Source organism: Rhamphochromis sp. 'chilingali' (assembly GCF_963969265.1).
Source record: "Rhamphochromis sp. 'chilingali' genome assembly, chromosome: 17".
NCBI classification, from domain to species: domain Eukaryota; kingdom Metazoa; phylum Chordata; class Actinopteri; order Cichliformes; family Cichlidae; genus Rhamphochromis; species Rhamphochromis sp. 'chilingali'.
Window position 1 is genome coordinate 28,881,457 of NC_137944.1, and position 22,247 is coordinate 28,903,703.

The window sequence follows — 22,247 nt, forward strand, 5'->3', positions numbered from 1 at the left end:
AAGAGGCCTGACCGAGCAACAGGCACCAGGCCCCGCCAAGTAGTCACCGGGAGTGAGCTGGTACATACCTGAGCGCCCAGCCCCGGACACCAAGAACCACCAACGCACTGACCCCTGAGGGCATCAGTTACCGGCAGGGAGTGTGGTGAGGGGAGATAGGCCTTTGGAGGGCCTGGGAGTTCCCAGAGAGGTGGAGTGTAAGACCCGACCTGACATATAAACACAAACATGCATTCCCACCCTCATGCACACATATACAAATACTCAGCACTCACCCAACGTAGGGATAGACATACACTGTACACACAATCACACTCCCCAAACAAACTCTATACCCCAGGTCCAGGTTCCCTCGCCCCTGGAGGGAGAAGCGGCACCTAGACCCAGGAGATGTTACCCTTTCCCCCGGGGTGGAGGCAAGCGGTCGTCCAAGGCTCCGCAGCAGCAAGGAGGCCCCTCATCCCAGATCCCAATCAGACGGCCAACACCGCTATTGTTGAATGTATTAATGTAATGTTTTCTGACTTACTTGACCCCCTTTTAGTTAACTTTTACTTACCATATACTTAATGCTGTGGCGTTAATAAAGTTTTGAAGAAAAAAAAATGTTTACATCCCCCCTACAGGAGCACGCGCTCAACTCAACTCTTTCTCCTATTGGCTGTTCTGATATGTAGCTCCACCCACCGCCATACATACATTTAACTCATAAAAAAAGAGAAAAGAAACCAGTTTGATGCTGGCGGGGTTTTTTTTCACGTTTTTCTGAAACAGTAAAGTCTGAACTGTGTTTAACTGTAATGCAGAAAAATTCTCACTTATATCGTAATGCTTTATATATTTTATTTTATTATTTTATTCAGTAGTTTATTCTCCTTCCAGTGGTTAGGCGTTTGACGCTAAAGCAGTGTGAATTTAAACGTAAGGTAAACAGTTGCAAGTAGTCAACTTTGTTTTAAATGTTTTAATTAAAAAACATGATTGCTCCGATTGGGAGTATTTATAGGCATGCGCAACATGCACGTGTCGTAAACGTACGCGCAATGGCATCAGAGGCAAGTGACGAGACGACGGTAAGTTTGCAGCTGTCACTTTAAAGGGTAAAAGTAGTTCCGCTCTCTGCGGTTCACTTACACCGCTCACTCGTTTCTGTAGGCTTCGCACGCCGCGGTAGAGCCAAAGGACATACTTAAAGTAACTCGTTATTGTTATTTTTATTTAACTTTTTTTTAAGCAGGTGATTTGGCTATTCTCACCCTTGCTTGTCGACCCACAAAGCTCACTTTGGTTGAGTGACGTTTAAAAACAAGTGAGCAAAGTTTGCATCCTTGAATTTTAAATGGCAGCTTTCGATGAAGTGCACACTGATTAGATTAATGTCATGAAGCACAACAGATAAATTAACACCTGTACATGGGATAGTGTGGTTTAGGGTTCAATTCAAAGCACCTGGTCAATTATCCTGTGTAAAACCCTTAAGCCCCCCTCATTTCTTTATATTTTTTAACAATGTTTTGCAAATATGCATGGTAATACAGTGTATGCACAAGGAAAACACTTCTGGCCAGTTTGAAAGTTAATACTTGGAAGTCTTCATTCTTCAAGACAGCCTGAATTCACTTGAGCAAGTTTTATTTTAAGTTCTTCAAGTAGTCTTCAGGGATAGTTCTGCAGGCTTCCTGAAGAACATTCAAAGCGCTTCTTTGGATGCCAGCTTCTTTTTGTTCTCTTCTCTATCAAGATGTTTTCCGATCACTGTCATGCTGAAAAGTCATTCGACTTGCATATGATATTGAACGGTGGATAAAAATCTGATTCCTTTAATTTTGCCAAGATCCCAAAAACCAAAGTCTGAAATTCAGCCCCAAGCCATGATGGAGTTTTAAGGATGGCTGTAGATGCACTGTTGCCACTGATGTTAACTCTATGGATCAGCTAAAAGTAAAGCTGCATCTGTCAGGTTTTTGCTGGATTTTTTTTTTTTTTTTTTTTTTTTTTTCCCCCACCTCATTTTATTTAGGCCTGCCGCTTTATTTGTCCTCCACTTGGACACACTTGCTGTATGGGAAGCTGTGGTTTAATAGGCATTCCACTGAAAATGGTCAGGAACTAGAATGAAAATGAGAAATGCCCAGTTTCCAAGGAAAACCCTCGAACTATTGCTCAAGACAAGTTGAGCAAGACAGAAAATCAGAAGACTGAGTCATTGGAAGCATAATGCAAAGAAAAGGCTGGCTCGAGGCTTTTAAACCGTGCTCTGTTATAGATACAATGTTACTGCTGAGGCTTTCTGTTGCTGCATGATAGTACATTTCTGGATGTTTCCTTTGTTCAACATCCTGTGGTCAGAAATGAAACAACCTATAAGCTGCAAGTCTGGAGCCTGCTGGAGTATGGTCCATGATTTAATGCTGATGATATATGTATTTAACTTCAAAAAATAAAAGCATTGTTCTGTAGTGTAAGGCAGGTGCAGCCTCTTGTTGACAATATCTGCCATTTTACCTCTGTAAGGTCAACTACCTTTGTTTGCCATTGACACTGACATTTTTTTAATCTCTTCTTCAGATGACACTGGAAGAATCCATGGCACGACGGTATGACTACTTTTGAGGATTTGCGTTATTATTGTATTTTGAGGTGTGATTGGACTGTCGGACTGTACGGAGTTCAGTTTTGTGTCTTTGCAGTCGTCGCCTAAAGAGAAGAGAGAGGGAGACTTCATGGCTGGGACGAAAAGTAAGAGACAAATCATTTGAAAGCATGGTTGTGACTTTAAGTCGCATAAAACGGTTCTCTACAGCCACTTCTGTACAGTTTATAACTTTGTTTTTTAATCCTGCAGTACAGAAAAAGTGAGAACACACTGCATCAAAGGGTATGTCACCTTCTTGAAGTACGAGTCAACAAATGGCAGATCATTGATAAAATGTGAGTGGATTTTCTTTTTAATTTCAGCTCAGAAAGCTTATTACGATCACTCCGAGGTCACCTCTCCAGGATGCAGTCCAGCCAGCATCGATTCCCTTAGTTGCCTCAAGCCGGCTGTTCTCGCTGCACCCTTACCTTGGGTATTTTCTTTTTTTTCTTATCCTGACATCTTCTGCTGTTGATGCTTTTCTGTTAGACTGATTAGTTATTTTTAAACATGACAAAATAATCCATGGAAACTTTTATTATTCAGATAATTCCATTGAAACCAGTGATGAGTCGTTGGCAGAAGACAGGCAGCTCAAAGTGCCTGTCTAAGCACACATCAAAGCTAACTCCATTATCAAGTTGATAAAACTACACTGTAAAGATTTTGTTTGTTTTTTATATTCTGTAAAATATAACCTTTTAACAAAATTGCAGTTTTATTACCCCTCAGCTATAAAAGGCTGATGGTGTGCTTTGGTCACTAGGGATGGTAATTGGAAAATTCCAAGGACTTGGAGTACTGGGAACTTGATGGATACATTGCTTGCATCACCTTGCCAGGCGGGTAGTTTGTGAATGCAATAACTAGAACAGGGTTTTGGCATAGGATTTTCAAACGGATACCTTAGGTGTATCTACTAGTGGGCTGATGGGTAGCACTGGCAGCCTCCAGAGGTTGCTGCTTGACCGTGCGAGGTAACGTTAAAGAACTTCAAAAGCAGCAAAGTCTCGCATCAACTTTATGCTTTTTTTTTTTTTTTTTTTTTTTTTTTTTTTTTTTTCCCCCCATTAACCTTTAAAGGATTTACATTTTCTCTTCACTTACTGCTGTAACTTTAATTGACTGTATATTACAGATGTGAGTCTTCCGATGAGGAGTGGGTGAAGATGATCGGCACGCCGAGGAACATCAGACGCAGCAGCGTGAGCTTCAGGGAGAGGCAGCCCCTGTTAACACCCAGAATGAGATCGATCATCCTCTACTGGTTAATGAAGGTTGTTGTTGTTGTTGTTGTTGTTGTTGTTGTTTTGAAATTAGAATTTTCAGTAATATCAAAGCAGCATTGAATGTTATTTTTAGTGTTTGTAGCTAAAAATGATTTACTTGGAATACAGTCGTGAGTAGTGCAAATCAATCCAAATTAGAATGTGTAGATTAGCTGTCTCATCTAAATGACACATTAATAGGACTTTCATGATTGTTCCTGCAGGTGTGTGAGGCATACGCTGTTCACAGGGAGACTTTCTACCTGGCACAGGACTACTTTGACCGTTTTCTGTTGGTTGAGAGAAATCTTAAGTTGGGTGTGCTGCAGCTCATTGTGCTCACATGTCTTCTTATAGCATCAAAGATGGAGGTAAAATTACTGTTTAGTAGTTTCTTTTCTTTTTTTCTTTTTGTGTTAAATCTAAAATACAAATTCTTATTACTTATTCCAATGTTTTTATTTGCACTGTGGGTTTCTTGATGGTGCGAACAGGGATTAAAGTGTCACAAAGTGCATTTAAGTGGGAACCAGTGGTGACTCTCTTGCTTGTGCGTGGCAGACCTGAACTGTTGTTGTAATTCGGCTTTACTGCGCTTCGACTGCATTCTTCATACGTATGTGGCTTCTTTCCACCCATTAGCCATAGCCTGCTGTCAAATACAGCAGAGTGAAAGGAAAGGGTAACATCAGATTAAAAATTTTAAATGTAGGATTGAAATTTGACTTTCTTGACTTTGTGTGAAACTACTAACTGGGTTGATTTAAAGGTACTAGAAAGGTGTTCCTGCCCACTTTAACCCCTGGTTGATTAAAGGTGTTTTATTTATTTTATAGGAATCTAAACCTTTAAAGATCTTGCATCTGTCACGTGTGGCTCATGGGATCTACCATGTAGAAGAATTCCGTCATATGGAGTTGGTCATTTTGAGGGTAATACTTTTAACTCACTATTCATCATATGCACCTGTTCCATTGTGCATTTTATAAATCCATATGCTTTTGTATGCTCTGCAGACATTGCGCTGGTACACTCGTCCGGAAACGGCTTTGACCTGGCTGAAGTTCCTCCTGCAGGTGATCTTCAGGAAAGAAAAAGCAAACCTGCTTGAGCAGCCGTTTCCAAAAGATACTTACATGAGAAGTGCAAATGTAGGTGTTTGAGTTCACTTATATTTAAGTCAACAGTTCTATAATACATCTACAAATAAGACTGTACTGCAAGAGAAGTGAAATATCCTTGCTAACCTTGTGTGTAGTTGCTCAAGGTGTTTTTGTTTTAGCTTTTAGATCTGTGCATCCTTGACGTGAACTCGATGGACATACCTTATCACGGATTGGCTGCCTCAGTCCTGTGTTATTTCGTGGACCAGGGACTGGTAGAAAAAGTTGCATGTAAGAGTTGGAGACTTAAAAAACAGAAGTAAAATAACTAAAAAATGTGGGAAAACGTGTTACACCTGACACACAGGAAGAACGAAGTTAATGTTTAAAATGAGAAGGCTCAACTCTTGAACATGTCAGGTTATTCAGTCTGTATGTTTGGTTTCTCTGTTTAGGTCTGCCCAGAGAACACCTCCAGCCATGTGTTGACTGGCTGGCCCCCTTTATGGATGCACTGGAAGACTTTGGCACAGTCACACAGAAAGTGTTTCCCACAGTAAGAAGAGAAGACCAATACAACATCCAGGCAAACTTGGACTACATGTCCATTTTGGTTAGTCTTTTTTTTTTTTTTTCTTTTTTTTTTTTCTCTCTTCCCCCTCTGGTCTTCCTTATAATTTAAGGTTGAAGTCAGACTAGAAAATGCAGTCGGGAAAATGATTGTTTACCCATACAAAAGCAAACTCCTAAGACTTGAAATGTTTGTAGAAGCTATATAGAGCTTACAGATGGAAGCTGGTTTAATGCAGTTTGTGATGGCGGCAACCTGTGTTGCATCTGGCATACTAAGAGCTATAAATAAAGGGACTGGCATTGGATAACTCCTCTTCTGACACATGATCTATATTCGCTGACCACTTCAGTAGGTACATCTGCTCGACTGGTGGTCAACCTTGTACAATTGGTCAATCACATGGCAGAAACTCTGTGCATTTAGACATGGTCAAGAGGACCTACTGAAGTTGGAACTGAGCATCAGAATAAGGAAGAAGCTTTATTTTAAGTGACTTTGATCATGACGTGTTTGATGCCAGGTGGGCTGGTCTGAGTATTTCGAAAACCTTGATCTGCAGTATGACATTCATACTGCTTTGCCTTCTTGTTTGACACGCTGTCAGTTTTTTACAACCGTTCCAGAAACAAGAATGCAAAGTCAAAGCTAAGAGCAGTGGTATGAGACACCATACCTCTGCCAATGCTGAGGAATTTGAAATGATGAGGTTGACTTGAATCTGTGTGAGTAGTGTTGCCTATCATTCTATTTGGTTGCCCACTTCTGTGGACGGAAATTCAAATGGATCACTCGTTTACAGTACTGTGCTAGTATGAACCCATAATTCTGCAGCCTTTTAGTTATTGAATGATGTCGTCACTCCTTTGCCATTCTTAAACTTCATTGGGGGAGATGGCAGAGCTTTTGACATTAGCCATAAAAAAAAAAAAACAACAAACAAACCCTGGACCATGTTTCTGTATTGCAGAATGAAACCCTGAATGCACAATTTCACGTAAAAGCATTTCTTTGATTTTAAGAAAATATATTTAGTTTTGGTATAAAGTGAACATTTGAACAACTTATTTTTCCCAGCTGACACACGTGAAACTGCTCATTTGTAGAAGTCTTATTTTGCAGAAGGGAATGAAACTCTAAAGGTTTCTTTCCCCCCCCCCCCCCCCCCCCCGGCATATTTATTCTGTTTAAAATGAAATGTTTTTTTAATTTAAAAAAAAAAAAAGACTAAAAATGAAAGACTTGAATTCCAAGTTGTTACCCTTACAGTGTCGATAAATTGCTTCCGTTAATTTTTAGGATGTTGCTCACAAGGCAATAAAAGGCAATTCTCCTACAAATGATGTGGAACCGCTCGATGCCACCTCGTACAGAGGGAGGATCTACGTACCTGGGCAAGGACTTACGTCTTCAGAAGATGAAGTTTAACAGAGTCTGAAGGTGCTGATTGCAGTTCTATCTGAAACTTTCCTCAGATTTCCTGCAGAGATGGCTGCAAATGTCCAACTCAGACTGATCTGACAGAGTTGAATGCTGAATCAAAATAAATTGTGTCGTAGTCTTAGTATGCCATAGTGTGAGAATAGTTATTGTTAGTTTAGAGTTGAATAGTTGTCACCCCCACCCACCCCCGCATCTTCCCCTCACCACAAATAGTAGTTCTTGACGTATTCAATCCATTAAAAGACGATGTAGGAGATCTAAACTGTTAACTGATATTTGAAGGCCACTCTTCTTCTAGCCACTTTTTGTTTTCCCTCATTGTTGGCTTTTAAGGTTTTATGTCAGAAAAATGCAAAGTTCAAAAGTTTGTAACCTGAAGGTGAATTTTTAGAAAATTGTGGGATGCATTTTTTTTTTTCCCTCTTTTTAAATGAAGAAATGTTGTGTGCTGCTGTCCAGCAGCCAAAGTATAGTAAAATGAATGCTGTACTAGTGTGAATTTTTAAAAACCCCAAACAAAGCATTAACTGAACCAGGTCCTGATGTGATTAACTCAGGGCATTTTGATTTTATAAGTTTATTGCAAAAGATGAAAATAATACAAATTACCATGTACTTGTTACCACAAAATAAAATATTCATCCCCACCCTGTGAAATCTGACAGTGGTTCGTGTGTTTACTAAAAGTACAGTTTGGCCATCGCCTGCAGGAATCTCTTCTTCCTCTTCTGCGCAGCCAGCTGCAGCACTTCCTCTGGATTACTGGTGTTCAGTTCTGTCTGTCCAATCGCTTTTATCTGAAGGGTTGGGAGAAGACATCGGTTATGTTTTTGTTATGAGAATTCTTATGGAAATATACAAAATCCTACAGGTTCTACACTTCCAAACATTTTATATAAATTCTTTATTGCAGTCCATACACCTGAACGTTTAAGGTTACTCAGTGTGTTTAAGTCTCTCTCCCACAGCCTAATAAAAGCATGTGGAAATCTCTTTAGTTTATATAAATTTGAATATTAATTGATGAACCTCCTTGAAACGTTACAGATCAACTTTCTAATCTGTTTCATTTGGCTGCAGTTCCAACAGTGTAAAATAGACGTGGCAGCAGATTAGGACTCTAAAAACCTCTGTACACCTTTCACCAGCTGAATGCAAAGTCCACTGAGGATGTGACTGAGCTGCACTGCTCTAATTGCAGATAATTATATTTCACTTGTATACTGTGAAATTGATGCTTCCAGATTTCAAAACCATAACTCTGAATATAACCTGCTACAGACTAGGTGGCACATTCAGCTTAAGTTACCATAGAGATCTGGGCAGGTAAAGAGTTGAGCTCTAACTTTAAGCTCAACATTGCTCAGTAACTCTTGTTTCACAATGCATGTCAGATTAAATTTGACCTTTTATGCCTCACAAGTATTTTATTTTTATTAGACATTAACCAGTCTGCTTATGTGGGTGGTCATTGACAAGCGTTAGCTGGTCGTCACTTTGTTGCCGGTCTCTTCCTGCATTATTCTTCTATGATTTTATTGCATAAAAGAGAAGTCATAAATCTATACGTATGAGATGCTTTTCAGGTCGCAGCCTTTCGTGGTATAAGCTGTAGGGTTATAAAGACTTACCGCTATTTGTCTCTTCTCAGTCTCTCCTCGTTTGTGGTGAATATCTGAGCAAAAAAAATCAGGAAGCTAAACAGACACTGGAGAGAATGTATTCCTTGAAAAGAAAAAGTAAGTTTTAGCCAACAGTGATTATTGTTACATGAAGGATACGTGTGAGATATTCCAGGATGGTGACGTCCCAGATGTAGTCGTAGAATGAGTCCATGGCGTCGTGACTGTAATGTGAGAGGATACTAGCTGTTATTAAGAATGGCTCTGTGGGTAATGTAATGTGTCCTCCAGGGCCGTACCTGTTCTGCTCCTGAAGCGCTTTGAACGCTGTCATGTAGTCGACTTCTCTCAGAAACTGGCACAGAACAGCAACCTGACGAGAATCAGAGATGTCACATTACTTCCAACTCGCTACATCTGTAAGACACCAGTCAGCACTGAGACACTTACAGTCGGCTTTATACTTTAGCAGAGGTGCACGGAATAATGAGGCAAACAATGGTATTGGTTGATTTGCCTTATTGACTCTCATCAGCAAATAAAGCTGATATATTTTCTCTCATCAGGGTCTATCATTATTATACTGTTATATTGATTTTGTTCTGCTAAATGTTCAAAGAAGGGACGAGGAGCTTTCTAGCTTTTATTCATGAAATTATACTGGGGAAAACAAAGTGGGCACTTGCATCAATCCAACAATATGTTCATTAATTCCTCAGCAGCTAACATTAGTTCACTTTCTCAAATAGGCAGTTTGACCTCTGACCTGTGTGTGGCAGTTCAGCATTGAACAGCATTTAATCATCCTCTTCAGAACCTAAAATAAAAACAGGTGTGTTACTGTTAGGCGAGTCAGTCGGCTCTCATATCTCTCAAACTGCAGAGGCTCACTATGTAGTGCACTCTGGTATTAGTCGGTGTTTTACCTGGTCAGTGTAGATGTCGGGGGGGACGGCTTTGGTGAAGAAGTCCGAGCACACAGCTCCAGCCTGCAGGTAAAGGTTCAGAGCTGCAGAGTACTGATTGGTCACTACATAGGGAGAAATGAAAGTTGTTATTCAAGCTGCAGGTGGCTGTGTCTGAAAATGCTTTCTTAAGGGAATGTTTCGCAATTGCTGTGAAATTTCTTTTAAGTCACTTCAATCTTATTTTTCCTTTCTGTCCAAACGTCAAGTACATTGGTGGAAAAACGTCAGCCTTTGTCTAAGGAATGACAACATTTCACTGATTCAGTGAAGAAAGTTCTCTGAGTTGATGAGATGTGGTGATTGTTCTTACCAAAGTAGATGTCGGCTTGTGTGATAAGCCATGATTGGTTATTGGGGTTTAGAGTGAGAGCATAGGAAACCAACTCCTTGACTGTCACAGCCACAGCTTCCACATCCACTGCCTGTATGCTGCTCAACACACAGATCGGAACATTTAGTTTTTCGTGCTGTGTACATGCTGTTAAAGGGGATGTTTTTCCTTATGTCCTCTCATATTAACAGTTACAGTCATAGTGCAGCTGCTTTTGATTGTTTATGATGTCAGAGAGAGATGATATCCCCTAATATCAAACTGTTTGTGAAGGCTAGCCAATCAGAAGAAAGTTGGCTTGACGACAAAGGAATGAAAACAGCTTGGTTCACACAGAGGATGAACTGAGGAGCATCAGTACAAGTCAAATAAGGATTATTCTGAACTGTGAGTCATGCAAAGCTGCTCTAGTAGAGTCTGAACTAAGAACGTAATAAACAGATCTGTAACTGCAGATAACCTGACAGCTTTTCATGCACAGTGTACTTCCTGTAACTTTTTCACAAGAAAAGTAACCTCTGCTTATAAGCTGTTAGTGTGAAGAGGCATCAACACAATGAATAAAGAGTAAAATGACAATGTACAAGCAGGGGTGCAGGAGTCAAACTAGTCCAAACCACACATATTCACTCAACTCAAAATTCTTATTTCTTATTTTTTCAGTAGCTCAAACAAGCTTTAAAAGATTTCTCTCAGCTTGTAGGAGTTGAGGACAGGAAAAGAGATCCCTGTGTGTCGGTCCTGTAACTAAGTCCGACCAGTGCAGTGTAGCAGAAACAGTTGGTGCAGCTAAAACAAACAGATGAGGTAAAATAGAAAAGTCGTTCCTACTTTGGAAGAGAAGATGGCCAGATGGAGAGATGTTCTGCAGTAACTTCATTTACAATGTCATCCTAAAGAAGAAGAAGAAAAAACAAGGGGCTGAAGATGCAGACAGAAACTACAGCACCACTGAAATCCCTCAATTTTTCCATTTTACTGTGTTCTATTTATGAATTCAGAGTCATACCCTGACTATACTGTGGAGTCTCACAAACAGTGAGATCAGAGTCGTCAGCACCAGTGGCTCCTGTAAGAATAAGACAAATCACAAGGTAAACAGCTAATTTATTCTTCCACAGTGTGTTTAAGTTGGTATGTGGTGATACTTACTCTAATTTTCTTGGTGAAAGTGATGAATTTGCTCCTGGAGGAGTCACATTAAGAAAACAGAATGAGTGTGACGCTACATGAATCTCAGACATGTTGTAATGTTTCTAAATCCTAAAATGACATCATACCTGTGCAAGATGCCCATGGAGGACTCTCTCTGTTTAATGAGGCCAATTCGGCCGTCGCTGTTCCTCTTGTGTTGGATGGAGATGCTGCAGATCTGAACCACCACATCCCAGAGCTCCTTGGCGGTGCGCCGACTTTCTTTAGGACCTGGAAGCTCCTTACACGTGGATGCCAGGAGCTGACCAAGCTATCGGGACAAAACAGGACAAATTTAATAAAGAAAAATGCAAAAATACTGGCGACCGCTAGACACACCTATGGTATCTGTTTCAAAATCCTACATCACCTTGTTCTCGAGACGTCGCATTGTAATTTATTGGAAATCCCACAGTACCTAAATATAACCAAATCAATCCTGAGAGAGAATACACTCTCTCAGACTTTCATGTGTCTTGGTGGAAAAATTTTAAGTGGATCTGGTACCACAACTTATTTTTAAATGAATTTAAACCAACTTATTAATTAGTTCATTATGTAATCACTCAAGATTTTTAGTTTTCTTATAGAGCTGTGACTTCTGAGTTGCAGAAGAGTGTCTCAGCTGCCTCAGCTGGGATTTAAATAGCCTTAAACCTTACAGACAGTCAGCTACTGTGTCGATAACTTTGCTATAATTTCATGTTGGTGAATATCAGAAATAGCATCACTGGAGCTGCTAGAAAGAGAAAATTTCATGAAAGTGTTAAAAAAAGAAGCACACAGACGTGTTACCTTGATGTACGGGTTGTTCATGACCAGAGACGGCGACACCTGCAGAGTCAGGTAGTCGTTCTCCCTCCAGTTCAACATGAAGGCGACACACTCCTCTCCCACCACCTGACGTAGAGGCAGATCTGGAAACAAAGACCAGGAAATCCTTCACTGCACCTCCAGAATTGGTGCTATATAACAAGGCCTAGAAGCTGTTTATTCTGCTTTATCGGTAACTGAAGTTTTTATGGATAGCAGACATACGTCTATTTTTACAGTGAGATACATGCTACTCTTGCAGAAGTATCCTAATAGTGCCTTTTTTTTTTTTTTAAACAAATGTTTCTAGCTGCAAGACCAGATCTGTAACTTCTTGTAAGTGACATTAGTTTAGAACATTTGTTTACTGGGGCCCTAGAAATAGATTTTATAGTAGTATATGAAGCCTGATCCACAATGATTTTCTCCCATCACAGACTTAACCTGAAGATGCTGACACTGGAGTGACTCCACTCGCTGCTGTTCACTCACCATGAATCCTCATCTCTAGGTAACCTCTGACCCTGCTGACCAAGTCAGGGGGCGGCCGCTCCTTGCTCCCCTCGGCCGCCATCGCCTCGTGTGCGCGGACCTCCAGCAGCAAGATCTCATTCAGCATCACCTGCCTCAGCTTTGGGGAAAACTCTGTGACGAGCTCCAGACAGGCTGAGAAAAGCTGCCGTGCATGGGCGAAGTCCTGAGGAAAACATGCTCCATGTATTAAGCAGTTAAAAGTGATGCTCTATGATTGGATAACAACGTTTAATTATTAAAATAACATTTATGCCCCACTGAGCGTTGATAATGGCTCAGACCTTTATTGAAATGCAGTGGAGTCCTTTGGCCATGAGGATATAAACCAGGTCCTTGGTCAGGTTGTCTTTAATGCCGAGGATCACATTAATGTAGTCTGGAGGAACCTCCCACTGTTCATATAAACAGGAAGTGGTAGGTTAATTCAGATCATCTTGGTTGGTTTCGTGTGTTAGAAGTAAGGATTGAAAATTATTCCAAATGTGTGTATATATGTGTATATGTGAGAAACTGTAGTCCAGCACAATCCAAGATATCTTAAATGCATTAATGTTGAGCTCATGTCTCTGACCTTGCTGTTGACCCTCCAGAAAGGTCGTTCAGCCAGGCCGTGGAGTTCAATGAGGATCTGTCTGATCCTGCGTGGCTCCAGTGAAAGGATGAGCTGCTGCTCCAGCTGGCCAATGTTCACACTCGCTGAAGCTGTGAAGAAGTGAACCAAACCTCAATATGTCTCATGGTTTTCATGTGGAGAAGCGGCAGTGTTATGTAGCAGAAGTGTACAAAAGGCCAGCCAGTTCGCAGAACTCACGAACGGAGCCACACCTGTGGAGTAAGATATCAGCATACTGTTGCTGTTTAGCCAATGAGCGGTGAGGCAACCCATTCTCTTCACCAATCAGAAGAGGGTTAGACTTCATCATTTCTTCACTACCAGACACACTGGACCCACTACAGTTCGCTTACCGTCCAAATCGTTCCACAGACAATGCCATCACTCACTCACTTGGACACTAGAAGGGGGAATTATGTTAAAATGCTCTTCATAGACTACAGCTCTGCATTTAATACCATAATTCCCTCCACACTCACCACCAAGCTGGAGCATCTGGGACTCAGCTCATCTATGTGTCAGTGGATCTCCAACTTCCTAACTGGCAGACCACAGGCAGTAAGGATGGGCGGACATGTCTCAGCCTCCACCACTCTCAGCACTGGAGCCCCCCAGGGGTGTGTTCTGAGCCCCCTGCTGTACTCTTTGTACACATATGACTGTGTGACCACTACCAGCTCCACCACCATCATCAAGTTTGCTGACGACACCGTCATGGTGGGCCTGATCTCTGATAACAACGAGACGGCCTACCTGAAGGAGATTAGGAATCTGGAGAACTGGTGCCAGAGGAACAACCTCCTTCTAAACGTCAGTAAGACAAAGGAGCTGATAGTGGACTTCAGCACTAAGCAGGAGAGGAACTACCAGACCCCTGTCATCAACGAGTGCCCAGTGGAGAGAGTGGACAGCTTCAAATGCCTCGGAGTTCACATCACGCAGGACCTGTCATGGTCCTGTCACATCAACACCGTGGTGAAAAAGGCCCGACAGCGTCTCTACCACCTCAGACGCTTGAGAGACTTCCAACTGCCCTCCAAGGTGCTCAGGAACTTTTACTCGTGCACCATAGTAGGGCTGCCACAATTAGTCGACTAGTCACGATTATGTCGACTATTAAAATCGTCGACGACTAATTTAATAGTCGACGCATCGTTTGAAGCTTTGTAAGATCACAAAGGACGCAGGAATGAGTAGTAGGATTTAAGAGTGTAATAACGGACTGAAACAGAAGATGGCAGCACTGCATGTCCAAGGATGCCAGCTGCCGTTAAACCCCGAAGAAGAAGAAGCTGTGTCCCAGAATTCATAGCGCAGCCCAGCGCAGTTGTCAACAATGGCGGCAGCTAGTTAGTTTTAACTTTACTCTTATTATTCTTTCTGGGTCACAAAATAAACGTTTAACATATTTTCAGGCGAGAATGTAGCTGTGTAAACCTCAAATATCTGCTCAGTTTATCAAGACACCACGTATTTTCAAAAGCGCTCCGACATTTTCGGAGACGTCTGTTACCCACTAGCTCGTTAGCTAGGCGGGGGCAAGGCTAACTAGAGCCGTGAGAACACCGGACTCCCGGCAAATCGTTTTCAAACCCACCGCCGTCTTTCGCTAGTCAGGTTAAACATATATATAAGTCACTTAGATAACTTAAAAATTTTATTGTTTGGCTTTCTTTAGTATTTTATTTGTTCCTGAGTAAATCGGTTTGGCTGAGATTAAAGTTATAGTTTTTGCACAGCTAAAACTGTCAAGCAGACAGCTGATTATCAGAAGTGTGAGATGCTGGAGAATATACTCCGGTGTCCTGTTATATTTTAGAAAGCAAGGAGTTTATTAAACTTCACCGAAACAATCTGCAAATTTCATTAAAAATTAATAAACTACCATCTTGTCTTTATTTTTAGTTAGCACAAACACTTCAAGCTGTAAGCTAATGATAGTTATATAAGAGCAGATGCTGCTGGTGCAATAAGCTGTACGCTGTACGTCCAATGGATGATGATCTGATTAGTCGACTAATCGCAAAAATAATCGGTGACTAGTCGACTATCAAAATAATCGTTTGTGGCAGCCCTACACCATAGAGAGCATCCTGACGGGAAACATCTTAACCTGGTTCGGGAACAGCACCATGCAGGACAGACAAGCTCTACAGAGGGTTGTGCGATCAGCTGAGCGCAATATTCGCTCTGAGCTCCCTGACCTGCACTCAATCTACAGCAGGCGGTGCTGGACCAAGGCCAGGAAGATCGTGAAGGACCTCAGCCATCCCAACAACAGACTGTTCTCTCTGTTGAGGTCAGGAAAGCGATTCCGCTCCCTGAAGACCAACACAGAGAGACTGAGGAGGAGCTTCTTCCCGCAGGCGATACGGTCTCTCAATCACACCACCACACAGTCCTGACCCACACATATAGTTCTTACACACACACTGGACATTCTGGACATTGTTTTCACTTCATCACTTAGATCACTTTGAGCATATTTGCACTGCACAAGACATAATGTGGATTGCACAACACTGGTCACTACATTCTTCATTTCCAGTTAATACTTCTACAGCTGCTGTTATTGTGTATATATTTATTTATTTATACTTCTTCATACATTCTTATATAGTTCTATACTGTGTATTGTGTATTTTGTTGTACAGTTATTTTATTTTCAACTTTAATTTATATTTTATTCCTTCCTAGTTAAATTTACCCTTTTTAATTTTTCATATTTATTTCCTATCTTATTCATAGCCTTTTCCTTTTTTTTTTTTTTTTTCCTTTAGGTCACGAGCAGTTGTCTAAGCATTTCACTGCATATCGTACTGTGTATGACTGTGTACGTGACAAATAAAAATTTAAATTTGAATTTTGAAGACACAATTCTACCTCATCATTACGCACACGTCGACGCACAGAGTTCGGTCGGAGCTGCAGGTGGGAAGAGTCAGCAGAGTTTTACTCACCATGTGGATTTTCGTTCCTTCTAATGCTGTTAGCGGTGTGCGTCCATGAGACTGTAAGTTTCTGTGTTCTATCGTGTTTGTTCTTTGCTGCGGCTATTATCCTCCCTAGTTTAATCCGTGGCGCACCCTTTGTTTACCGAATGTTACTGCAGTTTACTGCGAAGCAGCCTCTGCCGTGCGGTCATTAAGGGACCGTCACTAATTTCTCATGTTAGCTCTAATGTAAAGTGCCTAGTTAGGATTTATGTAAATAGTAAAATTAGCATTTGTTGACACTCCCTTATTTTGGTTGAATGTTCCACTATCCGTTATTGTTTGTATTGTTGTATTACACATTTAATTCACTCTGTTCACATAATTATGGAAGACTTATGTTCTTTCCAACAGAAACCACACCATCACTCACCACACGGCATATAGCATTTTACAGCCTGTTAAATCCCCTGACTCACATTATGGATGTGTGGTTCGGATTCTTGTTAAATAAATGAGTGAACGGCAGATACCTGAGTGGCAGTGGATTTTGTGGATACGCCATCTGTTCTTATCGGACAACCCTGTTGAGATTGTGGATTCATAGAGTCAGCACCTTATCATCTACATTATTCATAGTCAGGAGGTCAAGTCCATCCCTCTTAAAGTGACCTCCTCCATTACAAGAAGTCTCGGCCACGTACCTGGAATGTCGTAGAAGGAAGGCAGAGGTTTGGCACTGAGGTTGATTGTGGCCGACCGCTTCCTCATCTGCTCCACCAGGACCTTCCTCTCTTCCTCCTTCAGCAGCTCCATGAAGAGCTTATGGGATGACACCACAAACACCAGAGACAGGTCCTCCAAGCTTTCACACAGAGTCCTGCACCATAAGAGGTTTAGAAGGAAGACAAAGTCTTCATCATCATCATCAAGTATAGAATTTGAATAATGTATTGTTGCCCGACATCATCTCTGTAGCAGACCCTTGATAACCTCCTATATAATTGTCCAATGCATGGAAAACAGTGACTCTGACTCACTTCAGGAAATTAGCCATGTTTCTTCTGGACGCCTCAGATGGACGGTCTTTTTCCAGCGAGCGTGTGCACACCTGCAGGACAAACAAAGTCTGACTGTAATCTGCAGTGGCTTTAAACAACTTTTACTACATGAAAGAAAAACTGTTCTTAATATAATACTGAAGTAAAAACCACAGGTCACAATTTACTGAGGTACCTCTAAAATGAAGTCCACCACTTGTTTGCTAGGCTTAAGGAGCAGCTGCTGAAAACGCACGCTGAGGATCTCTCCTTCCAGAGTGTCGCGGACGGCGTTGCAGACACAGAGTTTGTGACACACCTCATCCAGGCCTGATTCCCTGCAGGGAGATGGGATGTTACACAAAAATATGAATGCATAAAATGCTTTTACAAGACTATTTTACAAAATTATTGACTATTTAATGGTATATATCAGCTTAATGTGTTAACCAATTCCAGCTGTTGGCTTAAAGGTGAAAATTTGTGGTCCACAAAGAAACCACAGAAACTGTATTTCCACAAGTAGAATGAGTGAAAGAACAGACCATAACAACTCTCTATGGATCAGTGACTGAAGTCTGTGCTAGCTGCAGTGCGTGCAGAGAGGTTTGATTTTGTTGTTTCCTCACCCTTGTTGGACTTTATACAAGAACTCCCGGAGAACAGACCGTCTGAAGTGGTTTGGCAAACTGCGCGATATGTTGTCTTTGATGAAGGCTTCAATGACGGCCTGCAGAGAATTAAAGTGGAGTTTACAAACCATTTTTTGCCCCCTATTTGTGATGTCAACCTACTTCTGCCTAAGCAACACAACACTCATAAGAATGCAGTACTCAAATCTCTCCAATGTGTTTGCTCTGACCGGGTAGTTGTGAGCCCGGATCAGGCTGTTAATCTGGTCGTAGGGTGTCGTCTGGGGGTCAGAGGGGTCACAGTCTCCGGTCAAAGCTCTACAGGCGTTCCAGTATCCAGCCAGGCGCTTCTCATCCAGGTGAACATGAACTGTTGAGTCTAGCTAAAAGGCGTAGAGAAAAAGGTAAACTGAACCACTGCTAAAGCTCCATGTCAGCAGCTTTTGTGAGAAAAGTTACATCTTGTGGCTCTCCTGAGAAAGTTAAATCATACTGTGTCACTGAAGCTGTGATAAAATATGATTACCTTCTTTAAAAGTTCCTTTGTCTGTCTGAAGTGATCCCGAGCCTTCTCATAGATTGGCAGGTCTGTGCAGCCTTGATGGAAGAAAATGCCTCCTAAATCATAATGCACCTGAAACACAAATCCTTCTATTACTCCAAAGAAAAATTCACTTTTTTTCCAGAAGGATTAGAGTTCTAGAAAGACAGCGCTGTGCACTCAGCCAACCTGGCAGTGCAGCTCATCGGCGCTGATGCGAAGCCCTGCGGTCGAAGACTCTGTCTCTCCGTTGGCAGCAGTGTCTGCGGCCAGCAGGTCCAGAGTCCTCATGGTGTGAACGTAGAAGTCTTTCTTCAGTCTCACAGCTCCTTCCAGCACACTGATGGAATCAGCCGCCTGCTCCTTTAGCTGAAGGAATGAAACATTTTAAAAATAGTATCAACTTCTGCTGTTAGTTTATCTGAAATTTAAATGACATGTCTAATAATATAATTAATAAGGTATAGTTTTATGTACTCACAGAGTATGTATGGATCATAAAAAAGGTGCTTACTCACCACAGTGAGGATGTTTTCAGTCATTTCTTTCTCCTGCTGTACAATATTCAACCTAAATCAGGGCACAACAGAAGCATTCAGTGGAATACATGATTTATTTTTCACTAAATTTGCAAAATTAAGCCTGGATGTTGGTATTTTTTACAAAGAATTAGATGAGCACAAGTACATTTTTTATTTATTGTGTATATTTACACAATAAAATATTTTAATTTTAAAATAAGATGAAAGTGATCTGTCTCAATGAGAATTTTAAATTAATATTTTGTGACTAATTAAAGCCAATCAGCAAATGAATGTGGGTAGAACAATGTCTCAATGTTTTCAGAAGTCTGAATGTCTGGCTGGCAACACAAAAACACAATCCCAGAGATTTAAAACTGAAACAGCGTCAGATGTGCTTCTAAAAGTCTTTGAGGGGCTAAAACTCCAGCACAGGAGCAGAGCGGTAGGCAGGTGGTAACATAGCATAACACAAATTTGAAAATAAAAACATGTAAGTGTGGATGCAATAAGTGATAAAGGGGAGGAAGAGGAAGGAGAAGGACTTACATGTTTATCTGGTGGGGTCCAGGTTTGGTTTGTTTCTCTGGAAAGCTGCTCAGCACAATTGTTCTGATGGCCCTTTAACAGACAAAATATAAATGAGACAAATGAGTGGTTAATTCTCTGCCACAATCTCTATTCATGCATCCTCTTTTAATCTACATTTACAGTCTTGGATACAAACATAAATAAACACTTCCATAGTCCATTTTACTAGTTTACCACTGAGCTCATGACAGCTGCTTTCGGAGAGAGTCATCTCACTCACCAGCGGTTGTAGATGATGACAGCCATGGCAGTGGTGGGAGGAAGAGTAGAGAGGTCCAGGTCCACATGTTTCACCCCTGGCGGCACTTTGCTCACACACAGGAGTTCATTCAGCAGCATGTTTAACACAGGAATGGTCAATCTGCCGAGCAGGTATTAGAGAATTGCATAATAGGAATTTTTGTTAAATTACACGCTGAGACATATTCCACTTGGCTTTTTCGTAAACACGCTCTGATAACAAAAGATGTCCATCTAAAACACTCTGACTCACCCTTTCTCAAGCACCTCAAGATCCCATTTCATGTGAGCAGCTACTTTCAGTGCAAGCAGCTTCAATGTGCGGTTCCGACGGTTGTCGGCTGGAGGCTGGACCTGATTCTGCTCATTCACTGATGGCTTCGACGCCTGCTCCAGGAACTGGATGATGAGCTGCACTGGTGCTGGGTCTGCAGAAAGAACAGTTATTAACAAGCCTTTACAAGTCCATGAGATGTCATTAAAAATAAACGATGGACTCACGAGTAAGGCTGAACAAACCTGGGTTTGATTTCTGCAGGTGTTTCTCCAGCAGGCTGTCGTCGAGGAGAAACTCAAACCAGGAAGTCTGAAGAGGCGTGCCAGGCCGACTGCTGGTCACAGCGGCCACACGGTCTGCTGCTTCTGCACTCATCCTCGTCTGCAGATATGCAGATATGAACATCAGCTTTATTTAGAATGGATCTTAAGGATAAATATAAAGTGTTTGGGGTTTTTAATGTAAGTTCTTTGTCAGTAAAAACCACATAATGTATTTATTTTTATTTCTATTATACTTATACACTAGATTAGTTCACTCATCTTAAGGAGAACTGGTGTATAAACAGGTGACTGTAAGGTTAACAGTACTACCTTCTCTTGGGAATTTTTGTCAGGAAAAATGAAATGATCATTTGTTCTTTTAACTTTAAACCAACCAGAACCAGGCAAAGATAATCTGCTCCACCAGGACCTTCCTCTCTTCCTCCTTCAGCAGCTCCATGAAGAGCATCAGAAAGTAATAAAAAAAAAAAATGGCATCAAGTTACTGCTGCTAAAGCTTCCAAACACTACTGAATCATATGTTGCACTTAGTTTTTCTTTCTTTTCCACATGACTGTATTTGTAATATTGAACAGTTAGGGCCTTTTGATGTACATTAAACCTTTGATACTTAATTAAAAACTCTGTAATTACGTTTCACTCTTTGAAATTAAGTATATTTACAATCATGTAATGTTACTTTCACTCGTTAAAAATCTTGGAGATGGTAAATATATATAAAATTTCATATTTTGTGAACAAAAATATTTATAGTTTCAAAATAATTGTAACTATTATTAGATATTTACTTCCATAATAGGTTAGATAGCTTCACCTGTCAGAGCAGCTAACACTAAAATTTTCAGTAGTTGTTTAGAGAGCTCTAATCATTTTCACGGGGCGTCCTAACTGGGCGGGGGCATCAGATTTACCCATTGAACCTACAAGAATGCACGCTTACAGATGATGTTTCGGGCTGCCACTGTAAACAAACCAAACGCACGCCACCTTCCTATTCTGTGTTATGTTTGGAGCCAGGAGTCTTTTGGCTAATATTCCGGCTAGCCGTCTAGATTTTGGCGGTTGTTCCGCGCATGTAGGGACCAACTGTCTTACCTTAACGGGGCACAGTGATCGTTCAGAAGACAGGAGGGCAAAATGTGCACCAAAATGTCAAAATTAGGAGCTGGACCAGCTACACTAACTGATTCTCTCATAATTCATTGTGCCCTGCGCCATATCTCCTTCGTAATTCCGGTTCCGCTTCGTCGCCAAGGACACACAAAAATGCGCCATGATTGCGCATACTTATGCCGCGTTCAGGTCCCATTGGTTCAATTCGTATAAAACTTTAGGGTCGGACGAGTTATTTGCACGGACGTTAAAACGTCTGACAGTGAATTTAGAAATGGAAAAGAAAAATAAGACCTATACTATAAACTTAACTCAATCATTTAAAATGTTTGTCGGGATTTACTTTCACTTGTAAACCAAACTATAAACACATAATGCGAAAATTTGCTCATTTAGGCAGTTTATAGTGAAACTATGAGATTGCGTAAGACGTTAACCATAGCCAACCTTAAGGTAACCTTAGATAAATGTGAAATAAAAAGCGAGCAAGAGCACAAAATAAAGCAGAATGCGCTCAATCGTCTTGTTTTCCATTCTACCGATAGGCCATGAATGCAGCATTATGCTTACTGCAATTTTGGCAGTTAATGACAATGAAAATAAAAGACTGAAATTACTACAAATTGCTTTTTATAATGTAAAAATTGCCTGCAGTTATTATCTTGCATTCATGAGTCTTCTCTGTGGTCTCCTGCTTGACAGCTCCATCTCCAAAATCCTTCATCTCATAAATCCACTATCCTTCATATGCACCAAACCATCTCGGGCTTGCCTCTAACTTTGTTTCCAAACCACTCAAGCTGAGCTGTTCCTCTGGAATACTCTCTTCTAATGTTCTCCATTCTAGTTGTTTTTATTAAATTTAATAACTGAATTGACGTTATTGACAGCTTATATATGCAATAATGTTTATTCAAGTTAAAAACGTACATTTTTGGAGCTGTAGTAGATTAAACATACAGTACACAGTTGTTGAG

General features: G+C 41.0%; 2 protein-coding genes across 2 annotated transcripts; one reads left to right on the forward strand and one right to left on the reverse strand.

Annotated features, from left to right (window-relative positions):
• Positions 1-962: 962 nt before the first annotated feature.
• On the forward strand, positions 963-7,454 carry LOC308385205 (G1/S-specific cyclin-E1-like). The gene is made up of 12 exons (XM_080864010.1): positions 963-1,073; positions 2,569-2,597; positions 2,691-2,739; positions 2,846-2,878; positions 2,959-3,071; positions 3,777-3,915; positions 4,131-4,277; positions 4,743-4,838; positions 4,923-5,057; positions 5,189-5,300; positions 5,465-5,622; positions 6,880-7,454. The coding sequence occupies exons 1-12, from the start codon at positions 978-980 to the stop codon at positions 7,006-7,008; spliced, it is 1,236 nt and encodes a 411-aa protein (XP_080720136.1). The 5' UTR covers positions 963-977; the 3' UTR covers positions 7,009-7,454.
• A 130-nt stretch (positions 7,455-7,584) lies between these two features.
• On the reverse strand, positions 7,585-21,411 carry ints8 (integrator complex subunit 8). Its single transcript, XM_080864009.1, has 28 exons — positions 21,253-21,411; positions 20,116-20,254; positions 19,850-20,024; positions 19,577-19,717; positions 19,315-19,386; positions 18,763-18,814; positions 18,434-18,613; positions 18,230-18,337; positions 17,934-18,086; positions 17,701-17,801; positions 17,268-17,409; positions 17,072-17,142; positions 16,736-16,911; positions 13,057-13,187; positions 12,767-12,877; positions 12,444-12,648; positions 11,934-12,055; positions 11,225-11,409; positions 11,097-11,130; positions 10,954-11,013; positions 10,776-10,837; positions 9,924-10,042; positions 9,572-9,675; positions 9,412-9,462; positions 8,945-9,018; positions 8,805-8,869; positions 8,655-8,698; positions 7,585-7,820 (listed from the first exon to the last, which is right to left on the reverse strand). The coding sequence occupies exons 2-28, from the start codon at positions 20,246-20,248 to the stop codon at positions 7,704-7,706; spliced, it is 2,988 nt and encodes a 995-aa protein (XP_080720135.1). The 5' UTR covers positions 20,249-20,254; positions 21,253-21,411; the 3' UTR covers positions 7,585-7,703.
• Between the last annotated feature and the right edge of the window lie 836 nt (positions 21,412-22,247).